The sequence below is a fragment of the Phoenix dactylifera genome, chromosome 15 (genome assembly GCF_051530095.1).
Source record: "Phoenix dactylifera cultivar Ajwa chromosome 15, Ajwa_hap1_PhDact_Kaust_v1.1, whole genome shotgun sequence".
Classification (NCBI taxonomy): Eukaryota; Viridiplantae; Streptophyta; class Magnoliopsida; order Arecales; family Arecaceae; genus Phoenix; species Phoenix dactylifera.
The window spans coordinates 17,207,701-17,233,503 of NC_143204.1; the positions used below are offsets into that span (position 1 = coordinate 17,207,701).

Here is a 25,803-nt window from a genome sequence, read left to right on the forward strand (position 1 = left end):
GCATTCCCGATAGGAGTTGTTATGAGCCCAACACCAAATCCAGTCTCCTCCCCGTTTTCCCGTGTAAACTCGGCTCCTCCTGTGGTATTACAATTTTGCCAGGATCGCGGCTTCTCCGGAGTCCGGATGGTCCGCGCCCTCTTGTGGTCGCAACCACGACACGTGTCCCAGACACCGTGTATCGCACGGTCGCGCGGGCGTGGGTTAACGACCGGTTAAGAATAGGAAAAGCCGGCAACCAGAGTTGGTGGAAGAAACTTGTTGTGGGCCTTCTGGGCTTTTCATTTCTTTTTTTTCCTCACAAATCTTTTCTTTTTCTTCTTCTTTTTTTTTTTCTATTTTCTTGACCTTTTTTTTTGCTGAAAAATTTTATTGACCTTCCAACTGTAGAACAAGCACAAGTGGATGGCAAAAAAAGTGAACAAAAATAGCGAGTCCCAAATAAAATCCCAGGAGAATGGAGGTGGTGGTTGGAGAAGGATGGAGCCGAGTCATAGTGTAACACCTCTCCCCAGCGTCCTTCTCTGAGAGCCCTTTTCATCTTCTAAGGAGGAAAACAGAAAAAAGGTGCTCTTGATCTTAAACCCTCCTCCCTTTTTGTTATGAAATTTTATTTGGTTTTTGAAGAAGAATTCAATGCAAATATGGTGGATCACAGATTTTTTATTTCCTGAAAAAAGAATTTTATAATCTTAAAAGAACGTTTGATTTTTTTTGCAGAGATGTTCTCTTTTATATATATATATATATATATATATATATATATATATATATATATATATATATAGAGAGAGAGAGAGAGAGAGAGAGAGAGAGAGAGAGAGAGAGAGAGAGAGAGAATAGCATAGTTTTTGGTGCACATTGTCTCACCAAATGCATGAGTTCACCTCCCTTCCTGTTATAAAAAAATCATTCAATTTTTGCAGCACAAAATCAATGGAGTCATGCACAATTCTAAAGTTTTTTTTTTTTTTTTTGAAGAAGAAGAATTCTAGAATCTTTGATGAATATTTGGCCCTTTGCAAACACCTTTTTTGTTTTTTAAAATATAGTGTTTTGCTTTCTCTCTTTTTTTTTTTTTTTTTTTTTTTGCATATTGCTCCAATCGGTGCATGAACTCACCTCCCAATTTGTTATAATCATCGAGTTTTCATATCACAGATCAATTGTAATCATGCAGATTTTTTTTTGTAAAAATAGTTTTAGATATCTTAAAATAATATTAGGCATTTTTGCAAAAACTTTCTTTTTTTTTCAAACATAGAATAGCATATTCTTTTGTTTGCGCTTTTTTCTCACCAATGCATTGACCAACCTCCCTTGTTATCAAAATTCATTGTTTTTTTCTAAGCAAAAATCAATGTAAGCATGTAGAAAGCTAGATTTCTTTTTTGAAAATAAAAAAAAGAATTCTTGAATCTTAAAAGAAAATCTGTTTTTGAATTTTGATTATCCTTCCTTTGAAAAAGATTCTGAATTTCTGCAAAATCTCTCTCTCTCTCTCTCTCTCTCTCTCTCTCTCTCTCTCTCTCTCTCTCTCTCTATATATATATATATATATATATATATATATATATAATAGCATAGTTTTTTGTTACACATTGTTCTCACCTATGCATGCTCTTTGAAGTGCAGTCTGCTTATTTCCCCTTCATGATATGAGTGTAAAAACAAACCTCCCTCTCAAGTTTCTTCCTTCATTGTTTCTTTTTTTTGTTTTTTTTGAGTAATCATTGTTTCTTGACTATTATTTGCATCTGTTTTGAATTTTGTCGTTGCTTTTGCAAATTTTTTTGTACGGGTTCTTAGTGGCGTAGGTGAGCAACGGCAAGCAGCCAGGGGGAGGATGGAGTCTCCTGAGCTGGTACTCCATCTTCGTAGAAACATGGCCGAGTCTCCCCCTCTTTCCAATTCTTCATCCCCAGCACCTCAGGCGGCGCCACCCCCAAAGTCTTCGCCGCCACCGCCCCCATCACCACCACCCTCCTCGGCACCTCCACCCGCCACCCCAACTGCTCCACCTCCAAAGAATTCTCCACCTCAATCAAACAAATCTCCCTCTCCGCCTGCTCCACCATCTGATTCTACTGTGCCACCGCCACCACCAACTCAGTCGGGTGCAGTGCCTGGGCCCCCTCCAAAGAGTACTTCTGGGAAGACATCACCTTCGCCGACACCCAAGGTAGACTCGAAGCTGCCTTCGAAGAATGACAAGAACAGCAGCAGCAGCGCCGGCCAAGGTGGCGGCCAAGGCGAGGCAACTAATTTACCCCTTGTTGTGGGGACTGCTGTGGGTATAACTCTATTCGTCATTGCTTTGCTGGCCGTTGCGATATGCTGCTGCTTTAAGAGGAAGAAGCCTCGCAATAACATGCACTATTATGATCCTTCAGTGCCCAAAGGTAATTTTGTTCAAAGGATTTCACAAGTTCATAATTCTATTTCAACTATCACAGAATGCAACAAATTTATACATAATATATACTGAATTCATTTGCCATTAGTCTATGGAATCGCCTTTCTGATGCCGCGACGCTAATGATACATGACATGCCACCGCGGTTTATTTATTAATTCTTGTTGAAGATAGTTGATTTCAATGTAGCTGGGTGAGCTACTGTTAAGATGCAAGCATCACTATTCTTGCGAAAACCAGTTCTCTGCTTGTGTTAAAGATGAGAGAGTGATATTTGTAACCTGAAATTAATTTCCTGAACTATTAATAGTTCTGATGGACTGATCATTGGCAAATTTTCTGGCAGGCAATGATGAATGGCTTGTGAATTTCCATGCTTTTACTATCTAAAACCTGTCAGTATGCTTTGATGCATTTTTCAACCTTATTTATGGTGGTGAATATGGTAATCTCTTTAGGTGATGGCTACTATAACAATGGATCACTCCCAAAATGGCAACACCAAGGGATGGACCCCATGGGCAAGATTCCACCACCTCCAGGAGTGGCTGCCCCAGGTGGAGGCGGGTGGCAGCAGTCGCCACCTCCGGCAATGATGAGCAGCGGTGACATGAGCTCGGGTTACTCAGGCCCCCATGGTCCTCCGTTGCCTCCCCCTTCACCCAGCATTGCCTTGGGGTTCAACAAGAGCACCTTCACCTACGAGGAGCTGGCGGCTGTAACAAACGGGTTCTCTCAGGGCAATCTCGTAGGGCAAGGCGGGTTCGGCTACGTGTACAAGGGCATACTCCCTAATGGAAAGGAGGTCGCCGTGAAGCAGCTCAAGTCGGGGAGTGGACAGGGAGAGAGAGAGTTCCAAGCTGAGGTTGAAATCATCAGCAGAGTTCACCATCGCCACCTTGTGTCCCTTGTTGGATATTGCATTGCTGGGTCGCAACGGATGCTCGTCTATGAGTTTGTTCCCAACAAAACTCTTGAATACCATCTTCATGGTTAGCTCTCTCTCTCTTTACGTAGTTATTTCAGTTAAATTAAAATCTGTGGTGTATGTGATTCATTCTATCTCGGTAGAATAGTTAGTCTGAAGAGAATGAGTATTTCTGCACTCCAACTGCATATAATCCGCTGCAGGATTCAAATTAATAGTTTGCAACTATCTTTTCCAGGAAAAGATCTTCCGGTAATGGATTTTCCAACAAGAATTAAAATTGCATTAGGATCAGCAAAAGGCCTTGCCTACTTGCACGAAGACTGTGAGTTCCATGTTCATATTCTCTTCCTAGACACTTAATTTAACTTAGTTGAATTACCATATTTAACTGTTCTTTTTCTTATGTATCTGCATAAAGGCCACCCTCGCATTTTCCATCGTGACATTAAAGCTGCTAACATTCTCTTGGATAATAAATTTGAAGCCATGGTAAGGTGGCCTAGACATGGTTTTTCTTATTATATGACAAACACCTTGTGCGATGGTCTTTTAGTTCTCTTATCATTATAAAGGACCTGACCAGCTGTATGGTTACTTATCCAGGTTGCGGATTTTGGACTGGCCAAGTTAAATTCTGACAATGACACTCATGTTTCGACGCGTGTCATGGGAACTTTTGGGTGAGGAAGATCATCCTAGAGTAATTAATCAAAGATTAATAGCAAATCCAGATGGATTCCCTCTTATTGACACAATCTTCTCCCTCAAATGTAGGTATTTGGCTCCAGAGTATGCATCAAGTGGTAAGCTGACGGAGAAATCCGACGTCTTCTCGTTTGGTGTGATGCTTTTGGAGCTGATAACTGGACGACGTCCTGTTGACGATACCCATGCATTCATGGAAGATAGCTTGGTTGATTGGGTTAGTGTGCTACTCAATTCTTTCTTTTCTCATTAACTAATGAAACTCCATCTAACTTGCTTGTTCGGAGCAGGCAAGGCCTGTTTTAAGCCGTGCATTGTCCAATGAAAATTTTGATGAGTTGGTAGATCCGCGTCTGGAGAACGATTACAATGCAATAGAGATGCAACGCATGATAGCATGTGCTGCTGCTTGTGTTCGCCATTCCGCGAGGAGGCGCCCCAAGATGAGTCAGGTATGGAGCCTTTGCATCATCTTCCTCCCCAAAGGAAGGATGGCGCATCTAATTCCTAATGATTTGACAAGTCCTATCATTCGAAGGTTCGAATGTGAGAAATGATTGTTCTGAAACAGATTGTGAGGGCATTGGAGGGTGACACATCGCTTGAAGACTTGAATGAGGGGGTGAAGCCCGGGCAGAGTTCATACTTCAACTCAAGCTCAGATTATGAGTCAGGTTCGTATAGCGCAAACATGAGGCAGTTCAGGAGGGTTGTGCTTGGAGGCGAGGAGTTCAGCAATGAGTACACTGGACAGACCAATGACTATGGGCTCAATGCCTCTGACTTGAGCAGCTCTGGGGAGTTGAATGCTTTTGGAAATCAGAGGCACAGAGCTCGTTGATCTCCCTGGAAATTAAAAAAAGAAAGAAAAGAAAAGGAAAGGAAAAATATGATCACGATAGAATTAAGATATACTCAATCATGAAACTAAGGAGCTTGTTGAATTGAATGTGTTGTAGCCTTCTTTTGTTGGTGGGAGAGATGATTTGGTTAATGTCTATCAGTGCCTGTTCTTATCAATATTGTAATTATTGGACTTGGCTTCTATTATTTACTGGCAGCTTGGACCATTATTGTTTGAAGTGAGGAAAAGGCTGGGGATTTTCTAGAATTCTTTCGCCTCACTTTTTTTCTATGTTTTTTTTAAAATCTTGGATACTTATACAGAATCAAGAAACCCCAAAAAATATCTTCTGGCTAGCCTTTTTGGGTGAGGTCCTGGATTGTTACAAGTGGTATTAGAGCGAATTTGGCTTATAGCCTATGTGGACTAGGAGACATTGAAGTACGGGTTCATGGAGGCTGACCATGGGCCGATTATGGTGCTTGTAATTAGATTTGAATATATTTGAACTCTTAGCCTGACAAGAATGTCAGGGCTTGAATGGAAAGAGTATGTGAGGATCCGTGCAGGCATGTGTTTAGTCTCACATTGATTATTCGTTGAGGAGATTTTCGGTACTTTCTATTGACTAGTTTGAAGAAATTTGATATTTTACTGCTTGCAGGCCAACATGCTACTAGTCACTTGATTAACATTGGTTTTACTTCAGTGGATCTCACAATTAAGGTACTCTTCTACTGGAATATCAATGGGCTGGTTAGAGCATAGTCAAATTCTTAGGGTGCCTCGTAACTATGCCTGAAAATTTTAGGGTCTGGTTGATAAGTTTAAGTAAGTTTTACTAAGACATAAAATAATCACCTTTAGTTCCATATAAAGCAGATCTCATAAAAAATAACCAAATGATTGTTTGATAAAACCGAATTATCTTAACAGATTAAAAAAAAGGAACTATCTTATATATATAAGTTTTGTATAAACGCATTCTAGTGAAACCTGAAATGCATGCATGCTAGTGGGGGTAGGAACTTCTCACCTTCTTAATATTGTTTCGGATCCCATAGAAGAGCATGTAAAGTATGACCCCCAATTGTAAAGAGACTTCGTATGCCATCTCTTTGGCAGCCAAAGTCTGACCTCGTACCATTAGCTCTCTCCTATCAAATGGATTGAAAGAAGCTTGTGGAAGGCTTTAATTAGTCTTCCACGAGCTTAATCTTTCTTTCATCTAAGAAGAGGGGAAAGAGAGTGTGGCTTGTAACCTTTCTTTTAATCTCGATAGTTCGGTTGGTTTGATGTCTGAGGAAGAGGAAAGCAATGGGTGGAAGACGGGAGAGAGCGTAGGGGCTGGCTTTGGTGCTCCGCCTGTCCTGGAACATGGTGATTTTAGCAGAATGGAGCCTTGGATCCTCTCCAATTCAAGTAGGAAGTGGTCGCAGTTTTAGTGATAACAGCAGCATCATAGAGAAGAACCACAGAGGACAAGAAGCATCTCCTCGCCAACCTCTTCCATACTCTCTTCAACACCAGAAACTCTTCTCAGTTCTCACACTCATGTTTGGCCAGTACGAGACTCTCTCTCACTCTCCTTATATACATTCTTCTCCTTCTCTTTTGTTTCTCGAGCTATTTGATGTCTCTTTTTGTTTCTACTGAGTCTTCTTGTGGTGATGAAGACTGAAACTGAAACAAGAAGGGAATACTGGCAGGAGCTGAAGTTTGGGTGGAGGGTCGTGGTGGGCTTAATCATTAGGTTCAGAAGGCCTGCTTTCGGAGGCATCGCTGGAGGTGGTATCTTTCTTCCCATGCTCACTTTGACCATTGGTTTTGACCCAACGACCTCAACAACCGTCACCAATGATGAGTGTCTCTGCTCTGTAAATGGCTCTTCCCTATGTTGGTATTGTTTTTTTTTTACGAACACGACGGCAAAGTCATCCGGCCTTTATTAAAAAAAAAAAGTTTACAGAAATTATTTATAAAAAAATTTATAATAAAAAAAATAATAATTTTTTAATAAAAAATAATGATTTGTAAGTAGATATGTTAAACTATTCAACAAGTCGAACAATCTCATAAGTGATTTGAAAGATCACTGTATTTTCAATGTGCAACTATATAAGCTCTGTATTCTGATGTGAGTCAGCCTTTTTCTAAAGGATAGATCAACGTCTTTCAATGTGTAGCGCTGATGTTGTAAGATTATTCCAAAAAATAAAGAACTAACCATATACCATTTCCCTTACTTCGAAGTTATGGTCATCTTCTTATTTGCTGACTCCCACAGATATATTTATACTTGTTTGGTCTGATTTGTCTGGCTTACTATAAAAAAAAAAAAAGTATGATCATAGGGGCCGTAGGATCTACAGTATACTGCAATTTGAGGCTGTGACACCCAACACTTGGACTTGACAATTACTGATTATGACCTTTCATATCTACTCCAGCCCATGCTTATGCTAGGCATCAGCATTGTAGCTGCCTTCAATGTCATCTTCGCAGATTGGGAACTCACTGTTCTACTCATCACCATCTTCTTTGCATTGAAAATGGTGGAAGAAAAGGTCTCAGTTCAAGCACAACTTCGAAAAGTGATTGGAGGAGAGCTTGAAGGTTATTTTGGACCGTAGGGAAAGATGACATTGTTATCCACCGGCAAGGCTTGTTGCCAATAGAAGCAACACGGGAGGAACTAAGCAAGATCAATATGCAGTTCCCAAAGTTTACCCTTGAGTACATGGGTTATTTCTAAAGGGGGAGGAATGTGCCATTTAGTCTAGTTACTATGTTCCCTATTTTCACTCGGCAGGTTTTAAAATCATCACAAATCTCCCTATTCTTTTTTTTATATATTTTTTATATTGCAATTTCTCAATTATTATATGATGATTTTTTAACTTTTCATATAAGCCGGGTGAATAAGCCTTTCGTACAAAATAAAAGAAGTAGGATATTTTTCTATTGGGAATATCCGTTTCGAATCATTATCTAAATTGAATTCCTTATTAAATTTTATAGTAAAGACACTAATGCATGGCCGGTTATATGCATGCAAAGCCATGTATGGTGTCCTCTAGTATTTGTGAGTTACTTGTTGGGTTTGAGTTAATCACGTTATTCATGATGTATTTGAGTCAAAGTTGAATAATTTTTGTGATCTGAAATTTAGGAATATGTTATGCTAAGTGGCTAGAAAGATATATGGGAGTCTATAATCATTTAAAGACTCTCATGATGGTATAGAAAACTATATTAGGTTGGTTTTTTTTTTGGTACAATGGCGGTTCACACCCTGCGGGTATAGATGCGGCCAACAAAATTAGAAAACAACAAAGCAGATAAAGAAGTCGGTACTCTGTCATGCTCTATCATACAAATCCGTCAGAGTGGTGGGCCGCATAGGATGCAACCTAATCGGCTGCTCCATTCGCTTCTCTATAGGTGTGTGGTCTGGTAGGCATCACACTCCTGCAATAGTCTGCGACTATCGAGAAGTAGCGGTCTACCCTTACCTGCACGATCCCGACCCTGGATCCAATCAATTACCGTGGCCAAGTCGCCCTCTAGAATGAGCCGGACCGCACCCAATGTCCGTCGGGCAAAAGAAATGCTATTCCAGGCAGCTCTGAGCTAGGTACACACCACTGAAGCATCGAAAATCTGCTGACCCCCCGCCGCCACTAGTTTGGACTCATAATCTCTGATGACGAAGCCTGCACCTCCCTATCTCCCGTCGTTTGCCACACTGCCATCAAAATTCATCTTCAGAAAGTCGGGGGTGGGGGCACCCAAGATATGAACACATAACTGGGTGCTACAAGAGCAGAAATGGAGCCCCAGACTAATGAACTCCACTGCGTGTAGTAGTGCTCTGGCCGCTGCCACCCTGGAGGCGAGCTGCTGCTCTCAAAAACTCGGATGCTCCTGCCCAACCACAAGTGGTAAGCTAGGTAGGCAACATGAGTCCCCCTCTCCTCCAACCTAGATCCAAATGCTGACTTCTCCAGAAAGAGCATGAACTCCTCAATGGATGACCACCTCTAGAAGGTGCATTGTTTTTTTCACCCATGTTGTGTGGTCAATTGAATTGAAGCTGCAGCGTTATCATTTGCTGAAATCGAGAGCTAGGTCATAGTTTATATTGATTAAATAAATTGTTGAAATCTTTAAAATGGCATAATGATGATTGCAAAATTAGGCAAGTTAGTTTTCTTAATGAAATTTTTGGAGTAAATGTTTCAAGGAATAGACTCATAATACTAGTCCCCTCGGATTGCCATATTCATGATTTTTATTCTTTTAAAAAAGCAAAACTAAATTTTCCATTGCCGGGATTTGAACCCGGGTCGCCTGGGTGAAAGCCAGGTATCCTAACCGGACTAGACGACAATGGAAGTATGAAAGTTGTAACTAAACAAATCCTTTATATAATTTAACATCAAAGAGCCCGCGAATTTAGAAAAGCATGTCATTTAAAGGCGCAAATTTAAGCCACGTTCCCTCTCAACGAGGACTCAACCACTTCTGCAGCAGAAAAGCATGTCACACTGATACAAAATAGGATGTCTCGCTCTTCATGAAGGGATTTAGAATCTGTTCATGGACACAGCATTGAAGAATAAAGAAGTAAGTTTTATGATTAGAGGTCATGACTCACAAATCATAGCTGCGGATGGACGATGCACTTATGGCTTGACGGCCTTTGGGACAGAGCTCAGAGCCGCATAAGAAGACATTTTCTATGCCAGGAGGAGGCTGGAGGGCGGACCGCATCATCATTGAGGGAGATTCGGTCATGGTGATTAGTTGGATACGGGAGGAGAGGAGTAAGACGGACGGACGCCCTCTTATTGACGACATTCAATGGATGGTGCAAGATTGCAGGAAGTTTTAGGCGGTACACGTGTATAGAAAGCCAGGGCAGCCAACTTGGTCGCCTTCTATGCAACGCAGCATTCCGGAGAAGCCTTCTGGATGCATTAGGAGACCAGTCCTCTACAATTATACCATTTTGTAGCTCTTGACTGTGCTGGCTGCATCTATACCAGGGTAGGATGAGTAGCCGTTACACCCCCTCCTCCAAAAAAAAAAAAAAAAGAAGAAAGAATGAAGAATCTTGAAAAGAAGGTGAACTCCTTCTATTGCTCACATACACGATAAGCACGTTATATAATTCATTTCAGAACCTTCACTCAGCTGGTGAAGCTGCCTTACATAATGTACTTTGGAGGTCATTTTCCAACATAACATCATTGAGAGATGCTAGTAAATCATTATTGAATTAGAAAAGATATGCTTACAAATTTTCCACTTTGTGTGAGCATGTAAAGTTAGATACTGATATGCGGACTACCATGTATTCTGGAGAGCTGTGGCCAAATTCAGCTTGGCGAATACAATAGGCCAGGTTATGGCACAGATGAGTATGCGGTTTGCAGTTACCGACAGCCAAAGTATAAAATTCAATTGCTCACAAAAGCTTTAATCTTGTGCAGTGGCTGGTTTTGGGCTTTTCAAAGCAATCACATAATCTCAAAGTGTTGTCTTCACCTCCACGGCAGACAAGATCTTAGGAATTGACATGCCACCGGAAATAATAATTTCTGCAACAGAAAAAAGAATAGCAAGTTACCTATTTGGCTGAAAAGGGATGCATGACTTCTGTTGTGACCCTTACCAATCCCTTCTCGAACAGATAAATTTGGCCTGATTAGTTCCCTAGAGCTGATGAGAAAGATGTCCCCGAGGTAAAGGTGGTTGGTAGGAACATAAACACAGGAGAGCTCCTCATCTCCTGTGCTCCTATTAAGAGCCACAGTAGATGTAATGAAGCCGATGGCATATTCGCCAACACGTGGATGCCTTATGATGACTACTTCTTTGAAGGCTCGAGAACTCTGATCTGCACAAGGCTGCAATTTTAGTTGAAATTTAGGAAATAAATGAGCTTGGCTCATTATGTTGCCTTTTGAACTCAGGAAAGTATAACACCATTTTGTTACCTGGTGATATTGCTGCACTTATTTGCTTTGAGGCAGAGTAGATAAGGCGGACTAGTGGCATTTTCTTGATAAACCATTCACCAAGGCTAAGAAGAGAAGTTCCCAACCATGATGACATGAACATACCCACCAGAAAGATGAACGTAATTGAAGTGATGAATCCTAGGCCTTTAAACTGAAGCAGATCAGTTGGGATTTGCTTAAATATACAAAAATATCTATAGTATTAATATGATATTTCAGACAAATTTTGTTCTAGTAAGCCATCCTCCAAGACAGCCTTTTGCAGTCCTGTAAAAATCATGTTAATTAACTCATCTGCTAGTTTACATTGAACTGAGTACATTAATGAGCTAACTAGAACAATGACTGCTTTTTTCTTCAGGTTTTATAAGCAGAACCAGTTATTCCAACAGGACTCTGGTCCTTTGATTGACACCCATATCCTCATTACACTTGAGGAGAGGTTCTTGGTTCGAGCCCAGATGGTGGCATCATCACCATATTTATCGGGGAAAAGAAAAAAGATATGCAGCATTGGTGATGATCGTTTTTCATATACCGGTTACAATGAAGGAACGAGAATTGCAATAAAGTCGAGCATCTACTCTCCAACGATATTCCAATTGGACACTAAATTACTAATTGATTTCTAATAAGGGAAAAATTCCAGTTCAGATAGCCTTCATAGGGATATCTGTGTGGGCTCCAGCTCTCCACCACTTGCCCCATAGTACATACACCCTTCTCCCTATGTATTGCTCATCAATCTCTGAATGCAGGGAGGGTGGCTCCACGCATCAACAGATGGGATGGCAATGCCAGGCAATCAATAGATTCAATACAGCTAATCTGAATTCTGTATAGACAATATATGTAGGCTATCCACACTCAAGCCTTGTCCAAGAAGGAGCTTCTTAGTGTTTCCTATGAGCTAAATGGCCTAAACTGAATTTATCAATTGATATGATTTCATGAGACTTAGCCCCTTTTTCCATCTAGATTAAAACAAAAGGAAAATTTCCAGGCTTAAGCTACGAAGAAACAATTCCAATGCCCTGAGAGTATCTTTCGGACCTTCTATTACACTGGATCTACTTTCATTTAAAGTTAAATTTGATTGGAAACCAACCGGGGTGCCTAACGGTGAAATAATTCAATATTTCTATTTAAGGCAAATTAGATGAAATAAAGTTCCTACAAGATTTAGAATTTCACAGAGATAAGCAGTTTGGACACAATAAATTATGGAAGGGAAACAAACGTAGGCTTCATGATATCTAGTCAGCACCTTACAGCTTCTATGAAGAAGTTGACATGAGAATATGCTTACCAAAAACATCGATCCCAAGATGAGTATAAATAGGTGAAAAGAATCCATCCACAAAACGAATAAACCACCAAGTAGTGTAAAATGTTATGGCTATGGGAAACAATATTACACTGCAAGACAACAAGAAATGTGTCATGATAGAGCATGTCTTATTCTAATATACATATTCTCCTACATATTAGGCCAAAAACTGAAGATATAGAGAATTGCATTTGGAGAGTGCAAGCAAGTAGAAACAATTTATTTGTTTCAGTAAAAAAGAAGAAACCATCTTGTCCAAATTTCCCAATCCGTTATTCCTCCTTTACATCTGTTGCATCTTATTTCATGAAGAATGTCCTTTTTAATTTCTTCATTATCTTGCTGAACTAAGGTAATGGTTCCCCCACCCTTTCCATCCCCAAAGAAAAAGTGTAAGTATACACCACACTGGTTTATTGACATCAGAAGTACAAAATAATGCTGTTACAATTGTTGCAGTAAGATGGTTCATGGGGATCTTTGAGAAATACATATGGTGAGGGCCCCTGTAAAGATTAAGCAGGTTATGGTTATGATCTATTGAATAGCCATTGGACAATTGTCAACTCCAAGATCTTCTCTTCATTAAGCACATGCATGCATTAATTTTGGTTTCATCTCTTATATATCATGATTTAGGAATGGTCTTGCATATGTAGAATATCAGTTCCAATAAAGGTTTCAGAGCCTGTAGTACTTTTAGGCAAAGGATACTCCCACATAAAAATATATAACATGATGCAGAGCACATTGAACCAAAAAGTATGGCTTGTGAGTATAGATAAGCATGCAAAGTGATTAGTTGCCACTACACTTTTATGAATTGGCTGGTGCAATGTTGACCAGCAAAGGACTCACCATCCTGTCATGAACTTTGTTGAGGCCCAGCTGCGGATGACCATGGAGAATGCCTACAAAATTGAAACAAAAGGTAATAAAATAGCCCAATTATTATAGAAAACCTATGTTCAAGATACCCTATTAGTCTAGACTGAAGGTAACTAAATATCAAAAGATTTCAATCCCAATAACAAAACCAAAGAATGCATAGGTCAACAATCCCAATAACAAAACCAAAGAATGCATTATTTCAATCCCAATAACTAAAGTAGCCTCACTGGTGGTTGTCAAACATTTTATTTTGCAATGAGCATATTTTTCATAATTTTGCATATAAATAGATCGAGCCTTAACTCATAAAGCCAACTCAAATAGATGGCATAATGATTGTTTCTGATGGTTATAGTACATGTTTACTGGTTCAGATAACTTGCTAACTTGAGTCGAGGCTTGTTCAATGAAGATGATATTTTTTAAGATTTAAACTCCTCCCGACTGTTGTCTGCATATTAACATGTATGTGCCGATATCATGAATTTCATTCATCAAAAGACCGATTTTTCGACAATAAATTTTAGTTACCTGTCATTAAAACAATGAAATTATCATAAATTCATACTTAATGGAGATACAGTATTTATCATCATCACCACATCAATTGAGTCCGATCTTTTACTAGGCTCATTAGAACCATTGCCATTATGGATTGAGTGGAGATCCACTTAAGGTTTGTTATCTACTTCGGGCTTCATATCAGAAAATAGTAACAGAATAAACCTAGAATTGGTACGGGGTCAGTCTTATAGAGAAGCAAAAACTGTCTTCATAAATCCTTCATCTACCATCTTCAGCAAGCTTTGAGCTTTCTGATAACACCACCAATCATGACAGGCGTCGTTCAAGATCTTCCATCAAACCAAGTTTTTCATTTTTAGGGTTTTCATCACTACACTAGAGATGCATCGTTACCAATTCCAAGAAAAGGAATTGAACCCCTGCGGTTGCCTTCCAGAGTTTCACTCTACCTCACACACACTTTGTTGGACAATCTCCAATTCCGCCCAGGATTGATCAAAAAGATCTTAAAAACTATCAGAATGGATAGACTTAAAGAATAGATTTTTAAAAATCAGCAACATAATATATAGAATTAAACATAACAAAAGAAAATTAACTAGCCGATAAAAACAGAAACCGGTTCCTTTTAGATCAATTACAGAATCCACACAAAAAAAGAAAGACAAAAAAGAGATTTTCCTATCAAATCATCAAAAGATTAATTAGGTCCAAATTCAATACAATTTTTTTTTTTAAAAAAAAACTATTTTCCTACAGCGGATATGTAAACGAGAACAGAGCCCAGGCAAAAAGGAACCACTTTTCGTCGAGTAACCGGATCGCGAATCGGAAAAAAAAAGTAAAAATATAATAGAGAATAGAAGAGATCACAAGCTAACCTCGATGCCGGTCGGTGGGTGGTGGAGGTGGAGGGAGGAGGGAGGAAGGGTGGAAATGACGGGGGAGGCGGCGGAAAGGGAGGCCCCATCGCCGAGTTCTAGGGTTTCGCCGACGGGGATGAGGAGTTCTCGGTCGCGGTCGCGATCTCGATCCCTGTCTCTCGGGGTGGCCATGGGGAGGGCGGTGCCGCGGGGGTCTCTCTTCCCTCTCCCGCGGGCCCATCGCCTGATACTATACGGACGGGCGGGTAACGGAACGGAGTTGTCGGGCTCTCCGTTGGGCTTACCGCTCTCCACCGCTCCGTTACTTGGGCCAACGAGTCGAGCGGTCCTCGAACCAGACCGGACATCGAGCCGGAAAAAATATTCCGGTCTGATCTAAATAGCTTGGGTTGGCGATTCGGCCAATCGAACCAATGAACCATTTCGCATCCCCATGTCGCCTGCGGCCGTTCTCATATCCCATGATTACGTTTATTTGGAACTAGCATTTTGTCACGTGCAATGCACCTGAGATAATTATTTAAAATGTATTTCATCAAAGTTTTTTCTTTCCTATTCCGAGTTTGATTTTTTAATAAAAAATCAATTAGGAGTTGAAGAAACCTTATATTTTGTTCTCTCGCCTGATCAAATATTTGAGTTCTTGAAATTACAAATAACTTTACTGAGCTTCTACTTGATAAACATAAACGTTAATTTTATGAATTTTCTTATTATTTTTAAATTTTAGTGGATATAAATTAGAGTATCCTACTCCAAGGAGAGACCTAGTCACAAAACATATTTTATTTTTCCAACTTGCATTGCTTCGTTTCCATAATCCCATTTTATATGATTGCATATGAGATGACTGAATGTCTAATAGTTGACGATAGTCACGCCTAAAATTTGCTTTATAAATAATATAAGATGAGATATATTTAGATATTTGGACATAGCACTATTTTTTAAAATTATTATTATTTTTAATAAATTTTGGCATTATGAAGCCTAAAAAAGAATGGGCGAGAAGGAAAAAGTATGTAGGGTCAACAAAGTTACAAATCTTGCAAAGACTATTTTTTTTGGAATGCGAAACATTATATTTGTGAAGTTTTTAATTTCTTTAATGACTCATTCTGTAACTTAATATTCAAATTCATTGTTATGGAATAAGAATAGGGCTAACTGGTAAATAAGAATAGTATAATGAATGGGGCTAACTGGTTGAAATAGACACCGGTTATATGTATTTGATCCACCCTTATCTTGATTTCCACCAGCGTTTTTCCTGTCCTAATTCTCATAAAAAGAAAAAAAAAGAAAAATCTCAAATATTATTATGACAACCAATGATGGGTCTTATTATCTTTAGGGAGATAAAAGGTCGAGCTAAATTCATCATTTATCATTCATGAAGAGACGTTGTAGCGATGATATTGCAAACTTTTGCATTTCTTAGAAGGATATCAAGATAGATTTTATTTATTAAAATACTATACACCTTCGTTTACCACTTAGTAAATACTATGCATGGATATTGAGGTTGGAGACAACTTTTGCACAGCATGCCATTTCCTTGCTTTTATTTTCATTTTGTTGGAAGCAATAAACTTTTGATGCCAAAACTTTTAAGATATTACAAACACTTAAAAAAAAGAGTTCCAGGGTTTATTTGTTCAGTTTAGTTTAATTTTCTTGTAAGATTGTCTGATGAAAAGAATGGATGATAAAAGTAATACCAAACAATGAAATATATGCATGCAAAAAAAATTTTTATTAGATGTTAGGCTTTTTTGCATATTGCATCGAGAAATTTATCAATATAAAGTATAACACTTCCCCTTTTTCTTATTTACAAATCAACTTAGGTAAGCCATTATTATTGGTGTTAGTGGGTACTATTAAATATTTTTGACCAAAACAACCTAATGAATTCTTTGCAGGGAATTGATGGCCAATCCCTCCATTGATCAGGCTATAATTTTTAATCCATGTTAATCGGGACTTTAACACGTATCCCAAATTTTAAAGTTTAGATTCCCAATCCCCAGTGGTTGTACACATTTATACCCTATTATATATACAGTTACAAATAACTGTATACATACAAATATAAAAGTATTCAGGGACAATATAACTAGGTGCATGGCGATATGTAAGAACTAATATAAGTATAAATATATGCAAATCATGTATAAATATGTGCATGGCTAAAATTAAATGCTAATGGTCAAAGGACTGTATGTTAGAGTATGGTCAAAGAAAGGTCTGGGTATTAATTTTCTCTCCCATTGGTTTCCTTTCTTTTCCATGCTTCTACTTCGACATTACTATTGACCCCATTTCATCCTCTCCATTGCCATGTTCCCTTCAAGAAACCACAGTTTCCAAAAGCTTAGACATGAAGAAACACCGTAAATGAAATCATTTAATTTCATAAAAAGTATAAAAAGAATATATCATTAAAAAATATGTCTATAGTAGGAGAATCTCTTCTTGGTTCATACGTGCCCTTGCAAAGAGAAGAAACAGAGAGTTTATAATGTACACTTTCTTAGCAAAATCAGCAAAAAATAAAAAATAAAAAACTGAATTTTTGCCTTACAAACTCATAATTTCTGACTTAGTGGACGAATGACCTTGGTCAAAGCAAATCTTTGGCTGTTTCTAAGAATATGTAGGAATAGAATAGTCATCTATTCAACTCTACTAAGAATCTTGGTTGCTGTAGTCAATAGAAGGCTAATAGATGGGCCTTCTTGCAAATAAAAAGTAATTTGATTTGAATTGATTTGTAAATAGGAATAGTCTCTTCAAAAACATCTGATAAAATTGGATTTGTAAATAGGAACAAAAAAAGTGTTATGTATTATATTGATAAAATCTTAGATGTGATATACAAAATTTTTTTTTGGATTGCACTTGGATCAAGGATATAGCATTTATCCCTAGTTTATCTTGAAACAATCAATTGATAAGCAGATAAATTTAGCCCGTTCAATCAAACATGTTTAACGAGGCTAAAACAATACCATAATTTGAACTCAGTATAAAAAAGGCTAGTAGGATCATTTTATTAAAATGATATATAATATGTATTGTCACCATATCATGTGCCACAATAACATGATAATATAAAATTATAGTATATTTTATTATACTATATTATATTATACAATAAACCAATAAGTAAGAAATAATAATATAATATAATAAAAACAATAATATATACTATACAATGTACAATTTGATAAGAATCAAGGAAAAATAATAATAATATAATAATATCTTACTATATTATATGTTACATAATACTATATTATATTATAATATATCTTGCTATAATTTATAATATTCTAATACATATTAAAATAATTATGATACATATAGTAATAAAAGAATAATAATTTAATATGGTATGCTAGATATTTTAATTGTACTGGTGTGATATATCATATAACTTTAGAATAAGGGGGATTGGAATTGCAAACTTGTGCAATTCAAGGCAAAATCACAATTTTGATCCACTTATATCCAACAAATATTTAAACAATATTTGTGATCTCCTGTGAGTATTCTAACATTCAGAGGGAACTGCTTGGGATAACGCAATGCTTTTAAAATGAAAAAAATAAGATCGATTGAAAAGAAAAAAAAAACCCATCTCGATCTAAACGGAGTCTCAATCCTAATATAACTTTTTTTTTAAAAATTTAGTTCCATTTTATGAGGTTTTGCCATTTAGCTTCCGTGTTTCATTTCCAACCACATTTTGCGTTCAGTTTATGGTCTCCTCATGCCTAACTTCTTTTTTTTTCCTATTCGAAAGAGCCATCAGACCGACCTTTGAAAAATGTCGACAGTATTTGGCAAGTGGATTATCTCGACTTTCCCATCTTTCTTGACCGGCTCCTCGTGTTTCTTGCCTCACAGCATCCTAAATCCAAACACTCTATTTAGAATCCCGCTATCATCGGGATTGGGATCCAAAATCCAAATCACGGATCTCCACCCTTCTCAAACCCGCTTCTTAGATCTAATCCAGAGTGCGCGGATTTCCTCTAGTCCCATCTCTTTAAGCTGATAGTAGTAAAAAAAAAAAAAAAAAAAAAAAAAAAAGTCTTTTACCACTCTCTTCATAAGATAGATTTATTTATATATTTTATATTTTTTTATCCTCCCTCTCATATATAGGTCGGACTTTTCTTTTAATGGATGAGCCCAATATGTAAAATTTTTAATAATAGGGCTAAAGAGTGCCGAGACAGGGTTCGAACTCAGAATCTCTGCTTTGATACCATATTGAAATCACCACTTGTCATAAAAGCTTAAGCTCAATTGGTGATTTCAACATGGTATCAGAGATCCTGAGTTTGAATTCTGTCTCCATACTCTTTAATCTCATTATTAAAAATTTCACATATTAAGCTTATCTATTAAATAATAATCCGGTCTGAAAAAGTGTAAGAAAATATAAAATATATAAATAAATCTATTTCATCTTATTAGTTTAAGCTTTTGGGACAATGATGATTTCAACATGATATCAGAGCACCTTGGTGAAGTCCCTCGTCAGATTCAAAGTAGGGGTGGCAATCGGGTCGGGTCGGATCATAAACGGGTCGGGTTACATGCAGGTCGGGTCAGAAAATCATAAACCTGAACCGACCTGTTTATTAAACAGGTCAGAAATTACAACCTGAACCTGACCTGTTTATTAAACAGGTAACCCGACCCGACCCGTTTAACCTGTTTAATAAACAGATAACCTATTTACCCAACCCGACCCGACCTGTTTTATCTGTTTGTCCAACCTGACCCGTTTAACCTGTTTAAACCTGTTTAACATACCCAACTCAACCTGTTTAACCTGCCCAATCCGACCTGTTTAGACCTGTTTAGATCCGTTAACCTGTTTAGACCTGTTTAACCCGCCAACAGTTAAACGGGTTAAACGGTTTAAACGGGTCAGACATCTAAAATCCGTATCCGACCCAATTAATAAACAGGTTAAACGGATCGACCTGTTTACAATCCGAACCTGTTTAGACCAAACCCAAACCTGTTTATGGTGGGTCGAACATGGATCGGGTTGGCGGGTCGGGTCATATTTTGCCACCCCTAATTCAAAGCCATTTGCAAGTATTAAGACCGGGAGCGAACGCTTCAAAGATGACGTCTTGCGCCATGGAACGTTGATCAACGTGCAGGCACTGTAGTTATATTGATGTAGCTATATTGCTTTGTTGATGGGAGTTGCAAAGAGTACAAAGAGGCATTGAAAGATCTCTCTAGATTCCGATATAAAGAGGAGGATCTACTCGGTCTTTTGATGCGTGCTTCAGGTCTTTATGTTTTCTGATTCATCCTTCCTTCAGATTCTTTTCTTCAAAGATGGAGATGGGGGACCAGAGGAAATCCGTATACTCTGTGTTGGATCTAAGAAGAAGATTTGAGATGGAGTCCAATTTCTGTGGGAGGAGCTGCATGATTTGAATTTGGATCCCAATCACAGATAAAAGCAGGATTCTAATCGAGTCGGCAACTGATTTTGGATTTAGGATGCTGTGAAGCAAGAAACGTGAGGCGGCTGGTTGAGGAAGACAGGAAAGTCGAGAGGATCCACTTGCCAACAAGTGCTGCTCTTATGTTTAACTAGATGTTCATTTAGTAGGGTTACTGTAACAACCTAAGACCTCATCCAAAATGGCTAGCTGGAAGATATTATTTGGTTCCTTAATCCTTTAAAAGTATCCAAGATCTACTCAGTGAATAACCTCCGTAAAGACCACCAAGGTGGTAGCCCAGTTGGAACGGGGCGTTTGCTTCCAACCAAGTGGTTCCAGGTTCGAAACGCGCGGGCGTCGATTAAATTCGGGGACCGGATGCCCCACGCCTGGACACGGGGTCTGGAAGCGCTACTGGTCGGCTGGTAGCCTGGGTGGTGCCAGGTGTGACGTACTCACACGGAGGGTCGGGTCGGATAAAACTGAGCCGGCCCACGGGTGGGGAGGGTATGAGTAAAATAGGTCGGAGTGCCCAACACACGACTCGGTCTACCCGCATCGAACATTCTCCTGGCGGGGTGGGGGCCCAGTGGTCGGGGCTGCTACGCGGGGGTGGGGCTTGTCCCTTCCTCCCCCCTTCCCCTTTTTCGCATTAGCAAAAAAAAAAAAATAACCTCCGTAAAGCCCTGAAAGTAAGATTCTAATCGAGTCGGCAACTGATTTTGGATTTAGGATGCTGTGAAGCAAGAAACATGAGGCGGCTGGTTGAGGAAGATGGGAAAGTCGAGAGGATCCACTTGCCAACAAGTGCTGCTCTTATGTTTAACTAGATGTTCATTTAGTAGGGTTACTGTAACAACCTAAGACCGCACCCAAAATGGCTAGCTGGAAAGTACTATTTGAATTCCTTGATCCTATAAAAGTATCCAAGATCTACCCAGCGAATAACCTCCGTTCAAGCCATGACGTTCTTGTCAGGCTAAAGGTTCAAATCTATTTAAATCTAATTACAAACACCGCGATCGGCCTGTGGTCAGCCCCAATAGATTCGTGCTGCAGCATTCCCTGGTTCATATAGGTTATGAGCTAGGTCCGCTCTGTTACCATTTGTAATAACCCAGGATCTCACCGAAAATGGCTAGCCGGAAAATATTATTTGGGTTTTTTGATCCTGTATAAGTACCCAAGATCTACCCAGCGAATAACCGATATGGGACTAAACACACGCTCGTACGGATCCTCACGGTTACTTCAAGCTGCCCATTTTTCCAAAAATGGAGCCACTGGCTGCTGCTCAAGCAAGGCATTTGCAAAGTAATTCATGTGTTTCTTCTGAAGATTTGGGAAAAAAAAGCACATATTGGCAGATTCTTCAAAACTTATTAAAAGTGATGCTAGTGTGGATCTTTTGAATGAACGATTGTTGCTTATTGACGGAACTGCAATTATGTACAGGTCTGACCACAAAATACAAACTTCTGGGCATACCACTGAACTTCGCTGCAGTTTCCTCTGTCTACTTAATTCTGTTCTGGAAATAGATATATCCGCTGGTATTTTCTTGACATCTTTCACAAGTTTCTTGGGACACCATTATTGTTGCTTTCTTATTCAACTAAGGTCCTGTTTGGGGGAGCTTTTGGAGGGCCAAAAAGCACTTTCTAGCCCTTCAAAAGTACTTTTAGACAAAAAATTGTATTTGGTAAAATTTTTAGAAAGCTGTTTCAGCTTTTTCGGAAAGCTGAAAACAACTTTTGGGAGGAAGTTCCAATTTGGAGCTTTCCAAAAACGTTGTTTTCAGCTTTGTCGGGAAGCTATATTTTTGATCAAAATACCTTCAATTAAAAAAAAAAAATTCTCCCAAAAACCTCTCTCTCGCCGCCTGTTCCTCTTCCACCCAACCCCGCTTCCTCTCGCCCGCCGCCGCACCCCCTCCCTCTCCCACGGTGGGGAGGTGTCGAAGAAGAGGAAGACGGGTGGTCTTCCCCTTCCCGCAGCCGCCGCCGGCCACCATGTCTCCGTCATGGAAAGGGAAGGCGCCGAACAAGGTGGGGAGGTGCCAAAGAAGAGGAAGAAGGGGGCGCCCTCCCCCTTCCTGCAGCCGCTGCCGGTTACGACCCGCCCCCCTCCCGCATCCGCCACGGCCCGGCCTCTTTCCGGTGTCGTCGGCCTCGCGGGAGGAGAGCACTTTCCGGGGGGCTAGACGCGACCGTCGAGACTGCCGCAGCCGCCACCGGCCACGATGATGGGGACCTCGGGCCGCCGAGCCCAAATCCGGAGTCCATGGCCGAGCCAAGTCCCAAGGAAGCCGACCTTCACTGTTTGGAAGGATGTCCAAACAGTGGACATCAGCCCCGGCCATAGCAGCCGCGCACAGACCACTGCGTGCGCCCACAGCAACGCGCCAGCCACGGCGCGCCCATACCAGCCACGCGCGGCCAACCGCGCACCCACAGGCCCCAGCAGGCGCGCGGCCATCCGCGCGCACCCCTGCAGCGCGCACGCCCGCGCGCACCGGCCCAGCAGCGCGCGCACTCGTGCGCGCCCGACTTCCAGCGCGCGCGCCCGAGCGCGACCACCTTGCAGCACCCGCGCCCGAGCGCGCCCACGCCCAGCCTGCCGCGCCTGCCTCTGCGCGCGCCCGCGCTCAGCCAGCAGCGCACGCCCATGCGCGCGCCCGAGTCCAGCCAGCCGCGCGCACCCCTGCGCGCGCCCAACTCCCGGCCGGGCCGACCCACGCCCAAGCGCCAGGCCGACCCGACCGCGCCAGCAGAATCCTGGCGAGGTTCAGCCAAACGAACCTCGCCTCAGCCGCAGTGGCCCAGTGCACTGCCAGGACACCAGGCCACGCCGCGCCAGCACCCGGCACACGCGCAGCAGTCTGCCACACGCGTGCCAAAGATGAGCATGGACATGGCCGATGTCCAGGGGCACGAGCCCGTGCGCGCGCACCTAGGCACGCGCGCACAAGAGGAGAAGACCCGAGCGCAACAAGTCCACAGTCCGGTCAGCCAACCAAGCGGCCGAGCACAATCCAAGCCAAAGGGTCAAGCAAGGCAACCCGGCACGAGCCCGCGCACATTGCGCCCAAGTCAGCCAAGGGTAGGCCAAGCCAGCGCACAACCAATGGCATGTGTGCGCCCGACAGAATTAGCAAGGATCTGGCCAAAGTCCAAGTGGCGCCCGACCAAGCAATGCAGCCATCAAGACATGTGCGCCATGCCTAAAACAGCAAGCCACGACACATGGCAGCACAGCCAAGCAAGGCGCCCAGCATCACGCCCAGCCAGGACCACAAGGCAGCGCGCCCAGCAGAAGCGCCCAACCAAGCGCACGAGCAGGGCCACATGGCAGCGCGCCCAACAGAGTCGCCCGACCAGGCGCGCGGCCATAACTGGCCGCGCCACATGGCAGCAGTCCCAGCAGCGGCGCCCCAGGCTCCGCCCAAGCAAATCCCATGTGCGCCAAGGCAAAACCGAAGGGGAAGCCTGCAGGCTTTCCCATAGCTATCAGGCGAGCAGATTCATGGGCGGCCAAGATGCATCCGGCTGCCAAACCGAAGGCCAGCAGCAAGCCAAGTCAAGGATCCGCGTGAAGGGGCAACAAGCACAAAAGCACACTATCAGCCCAACAGCAAGGAGCATTCAAACCGGCGCAAGCACCAACTTGAAGACCTTCCTTAGAAGGTTGGAATCCAAATTCAAACCGAAGCCGGCCAAGCAACTCATGAAGCACATGGCCGAATGCATTTGAATTCAAATTCAAATGAAGTCAGCCAATTCCCTTTTTGAATTCCGAAGGCATGAAGCCAATAAGGCACTAGGCCTATAAGTAGAGGCCCTTAAGGCCGAGTTAGACATCTTTCATCATATTTCATTTTGACTTAGAGTCTTGTAAACGGTTTCATCCCTTAGGTCCCTTAGGGGTCATTCGGCCGAAAGGCTTGGGCTAAGGAAGAGCATATCACTCCCCTTAGATTGTTCTTAGGATAGGGCAAGGACACTTTCCGTCCCTTGGCCAACCATTCCATGTATTCGTTGTCCTCTTGGAATTGAATCTCAGTTTGTTTTCCCCACATCATCGATTCATTTCCTTTGCCATTTCCCTTGTGTGGACTATGCATTGGTGAAGGCCAAAGACAACAAGAAGAGCCACGTTACCCACAAGTCGGTCCCAAGCAACAAGGCAACCGAGCCACATCAAATCGGAGGATTGGGCCGGGGATCGGGACCGCAAGTCCCCGGGTACCCAACACCGGTGCTTTCATTGAGAGAATTCTTCAAGGAGATCGTCGGGAGCTCGACTAGTTTGAGACCCACGGAAGGTCGATCTCAAGTGGTAACGTAAGCTCTTTCGGATCTACACACTCATTGTAACTTCTATTAGATCTGAAAATTAGATCTTTGTTTTTCTTTTTCATTTTGTAAGATCTAATTGGGGGTGAGTGCATTGCTTGTAATACTACTCTTGGAGGGCTGGATCATCCTTTGGGTGACGGCCATAGGAGGTTCGGATTGGTTTTCAAAAGGGAGAAAAATAGAAAGGTTGTCATGGAGTCGGGAGGAGACTCAAACAACCAAAAGCTAATTGAAGTCATTGAAGGGAGTAGTGCTAGGTTAGGCAATGTCCTAGATAAAATGATGGAGACATTGACCGAGATGAGGAGGGAGAGCAATGCCAATGCCGAAAGGCTAGAAAGAAGATATGGAGAGAGGGAGAGCAATGGTAGTGATGGGCTCCGAAATGAGAGAAGAAGGAGAGGAAGTAGGAGTGGAAGAGAAGAACCATTTGAAAGATGGGCCGATGGTATCCATGAGGAGGATCGGCCAAGAGGGTATGAGGGAGAAGAGAGTGAGCCCCAAAGGAGTCCTCTACATCGAAGGCCTCATGGCCGGAGAGAAAGAGAGGAAAGGAGGAGAAGAGAGGATGATGATGATGCTAGGGTTTCGGATCGGCATGATAGGATCCGTAAATCGAAGATAGATTTCCCTACCTTTGGAGGAGGAGACCCTTATGAGTGGTTGGATAGGGTGGAGCAATACTTCCTAGTGTACGAAATTCCTAGGGAGGAGAAGGTGACTCTAGCTTCCTATCACTTGGAGGGGAGGGCCAACCGATGGTGGAGGTGGCTAAGGAGCCTCTATGCTAAAGAGGGGAATCCATTGGGATGGACGGAGTTCATGGATGAGTTCTTGAAGCAATGGGGACCATCGCCGACCATCAATCATCATGGCCAATTGGCCAAATTGAAGCAAGAAGGGAAGGTTCAAGACTACATCGATCAATTCCGCCAACTACAAACCATGGTGGAAGGGTGGTCCGAAGAAGCTCTCCTTGGTACGTTCGTGGATGGGCTCAAACCGTGGCTATCCAAGGAGATCAAGCTCAAGCAGCCAACTCGACTTCAAGAGGCCATGAGGATGGCCGAAATCATGGATCAAAACAACTTCCATGACCGGCGGCCAACCAAGGAGTCAATCAACCACAAGGACTCCAAACCTTTGCCAATGAAGTCTCAAAAATCTGCAACAACGACCTCCAAACCACCTCAACATGAAGTTCGAAGGCTCAACCGGGAGGAGTTGCAAGAATACATCAAGAAAGGCCTATGCTTCAAGTGTGGCAACAAATGGGAGAAAGGCCACCAATGCAAGCCCGGCCAATCCTTCGCCATCTACCTTGAGAGCAGCGAAGATGAGACCGATGCAAGTGCTACTTCATCCTCCGAAGATAGCACCCTTGATGAAGAAGAGGAAGCC

General features: G+C 41.6%; 2 protein-coding genes and 1 non-coding gene across 4 annotated transcripts; 1 reads left to right on the forward strand and 2 right to left on the reverse strand.

The window, feature by feature from the left end:
- Positions 1–1,734: 1,734 nt before the first annotated feature.
- On the forward strand, positions 1,735–5,452 carry LOC103704233 (proline-rich receptor-like protein kinase PERK15). Its single transcript, XM_088711426.1, has 8 exons — positions 1,735–2,402; positions 2,812–3,408; positions 3,583–3,669; positions 3,766–3,836; positions 3,951–4,027; positions 4,122–4,269; positions 4,343–4,504; positions 4,624–5,452. Exons 1-8 carry the CDS (start codon positions 1,847–1,849, stop codon positions 4,891–4,893), a joined length of 1,968 nt encoding a protein of 655 aa, XP_088567552.1. The 5' UTR covers positions 1,735–1,846; the 3' UTR covers positions 4,894–5,452.
- Positions 5,453–9,219: 3,767 nt separating this feature from the next.
- Positions 9,220–9,293, reverse strand: TRNAE-UUC (transfer RNA glutamic acid (anticodon UUC)). Its single transcript has one exon. It is a non-coding gene; the product is annotated as a tRNA-Glu (tRNA).
- Positions 9,294–10,040: 747 nt separating this feature from the next.
- On the reverse strand, positions 10,041–14,768 carry LOC103704234 (protein LIKE COV 3-like). Of its 2 annotated transcripts, XM_008787437.5 has the most exons (6): positions 14,553–14,766; positions 13,114–13,166; positions 12,235–12,344; positions 10,902–11,069; positions 10,577–10,801; positions 10,041–10,502 (listed from the first exon to the last, which is right to left on the reverse strand). In XM_008787437.5, exons 1-6 carry the CDS (start codon positions 14,724–14,726, stop codon positions 10,432–10,434), a joined length of 801 nt encoding a protein of 266 aa, XP_008785659.1. In that variant the 5' UTR covers positions 14,727–14,766; the 3' UTR covers positions 10,041–10,431. The 2 variants fall into 2 exon arrangements, with proteins under 2 accessions (XP_008785659.1, XP_088567720.1); XM_088711594.1 differs by having other exon boundaries at positions 10,041–10,801; positions 14,553–14,768.
- Positions 14,769–25,803: the final 11,035 nt, after the last annotated feature.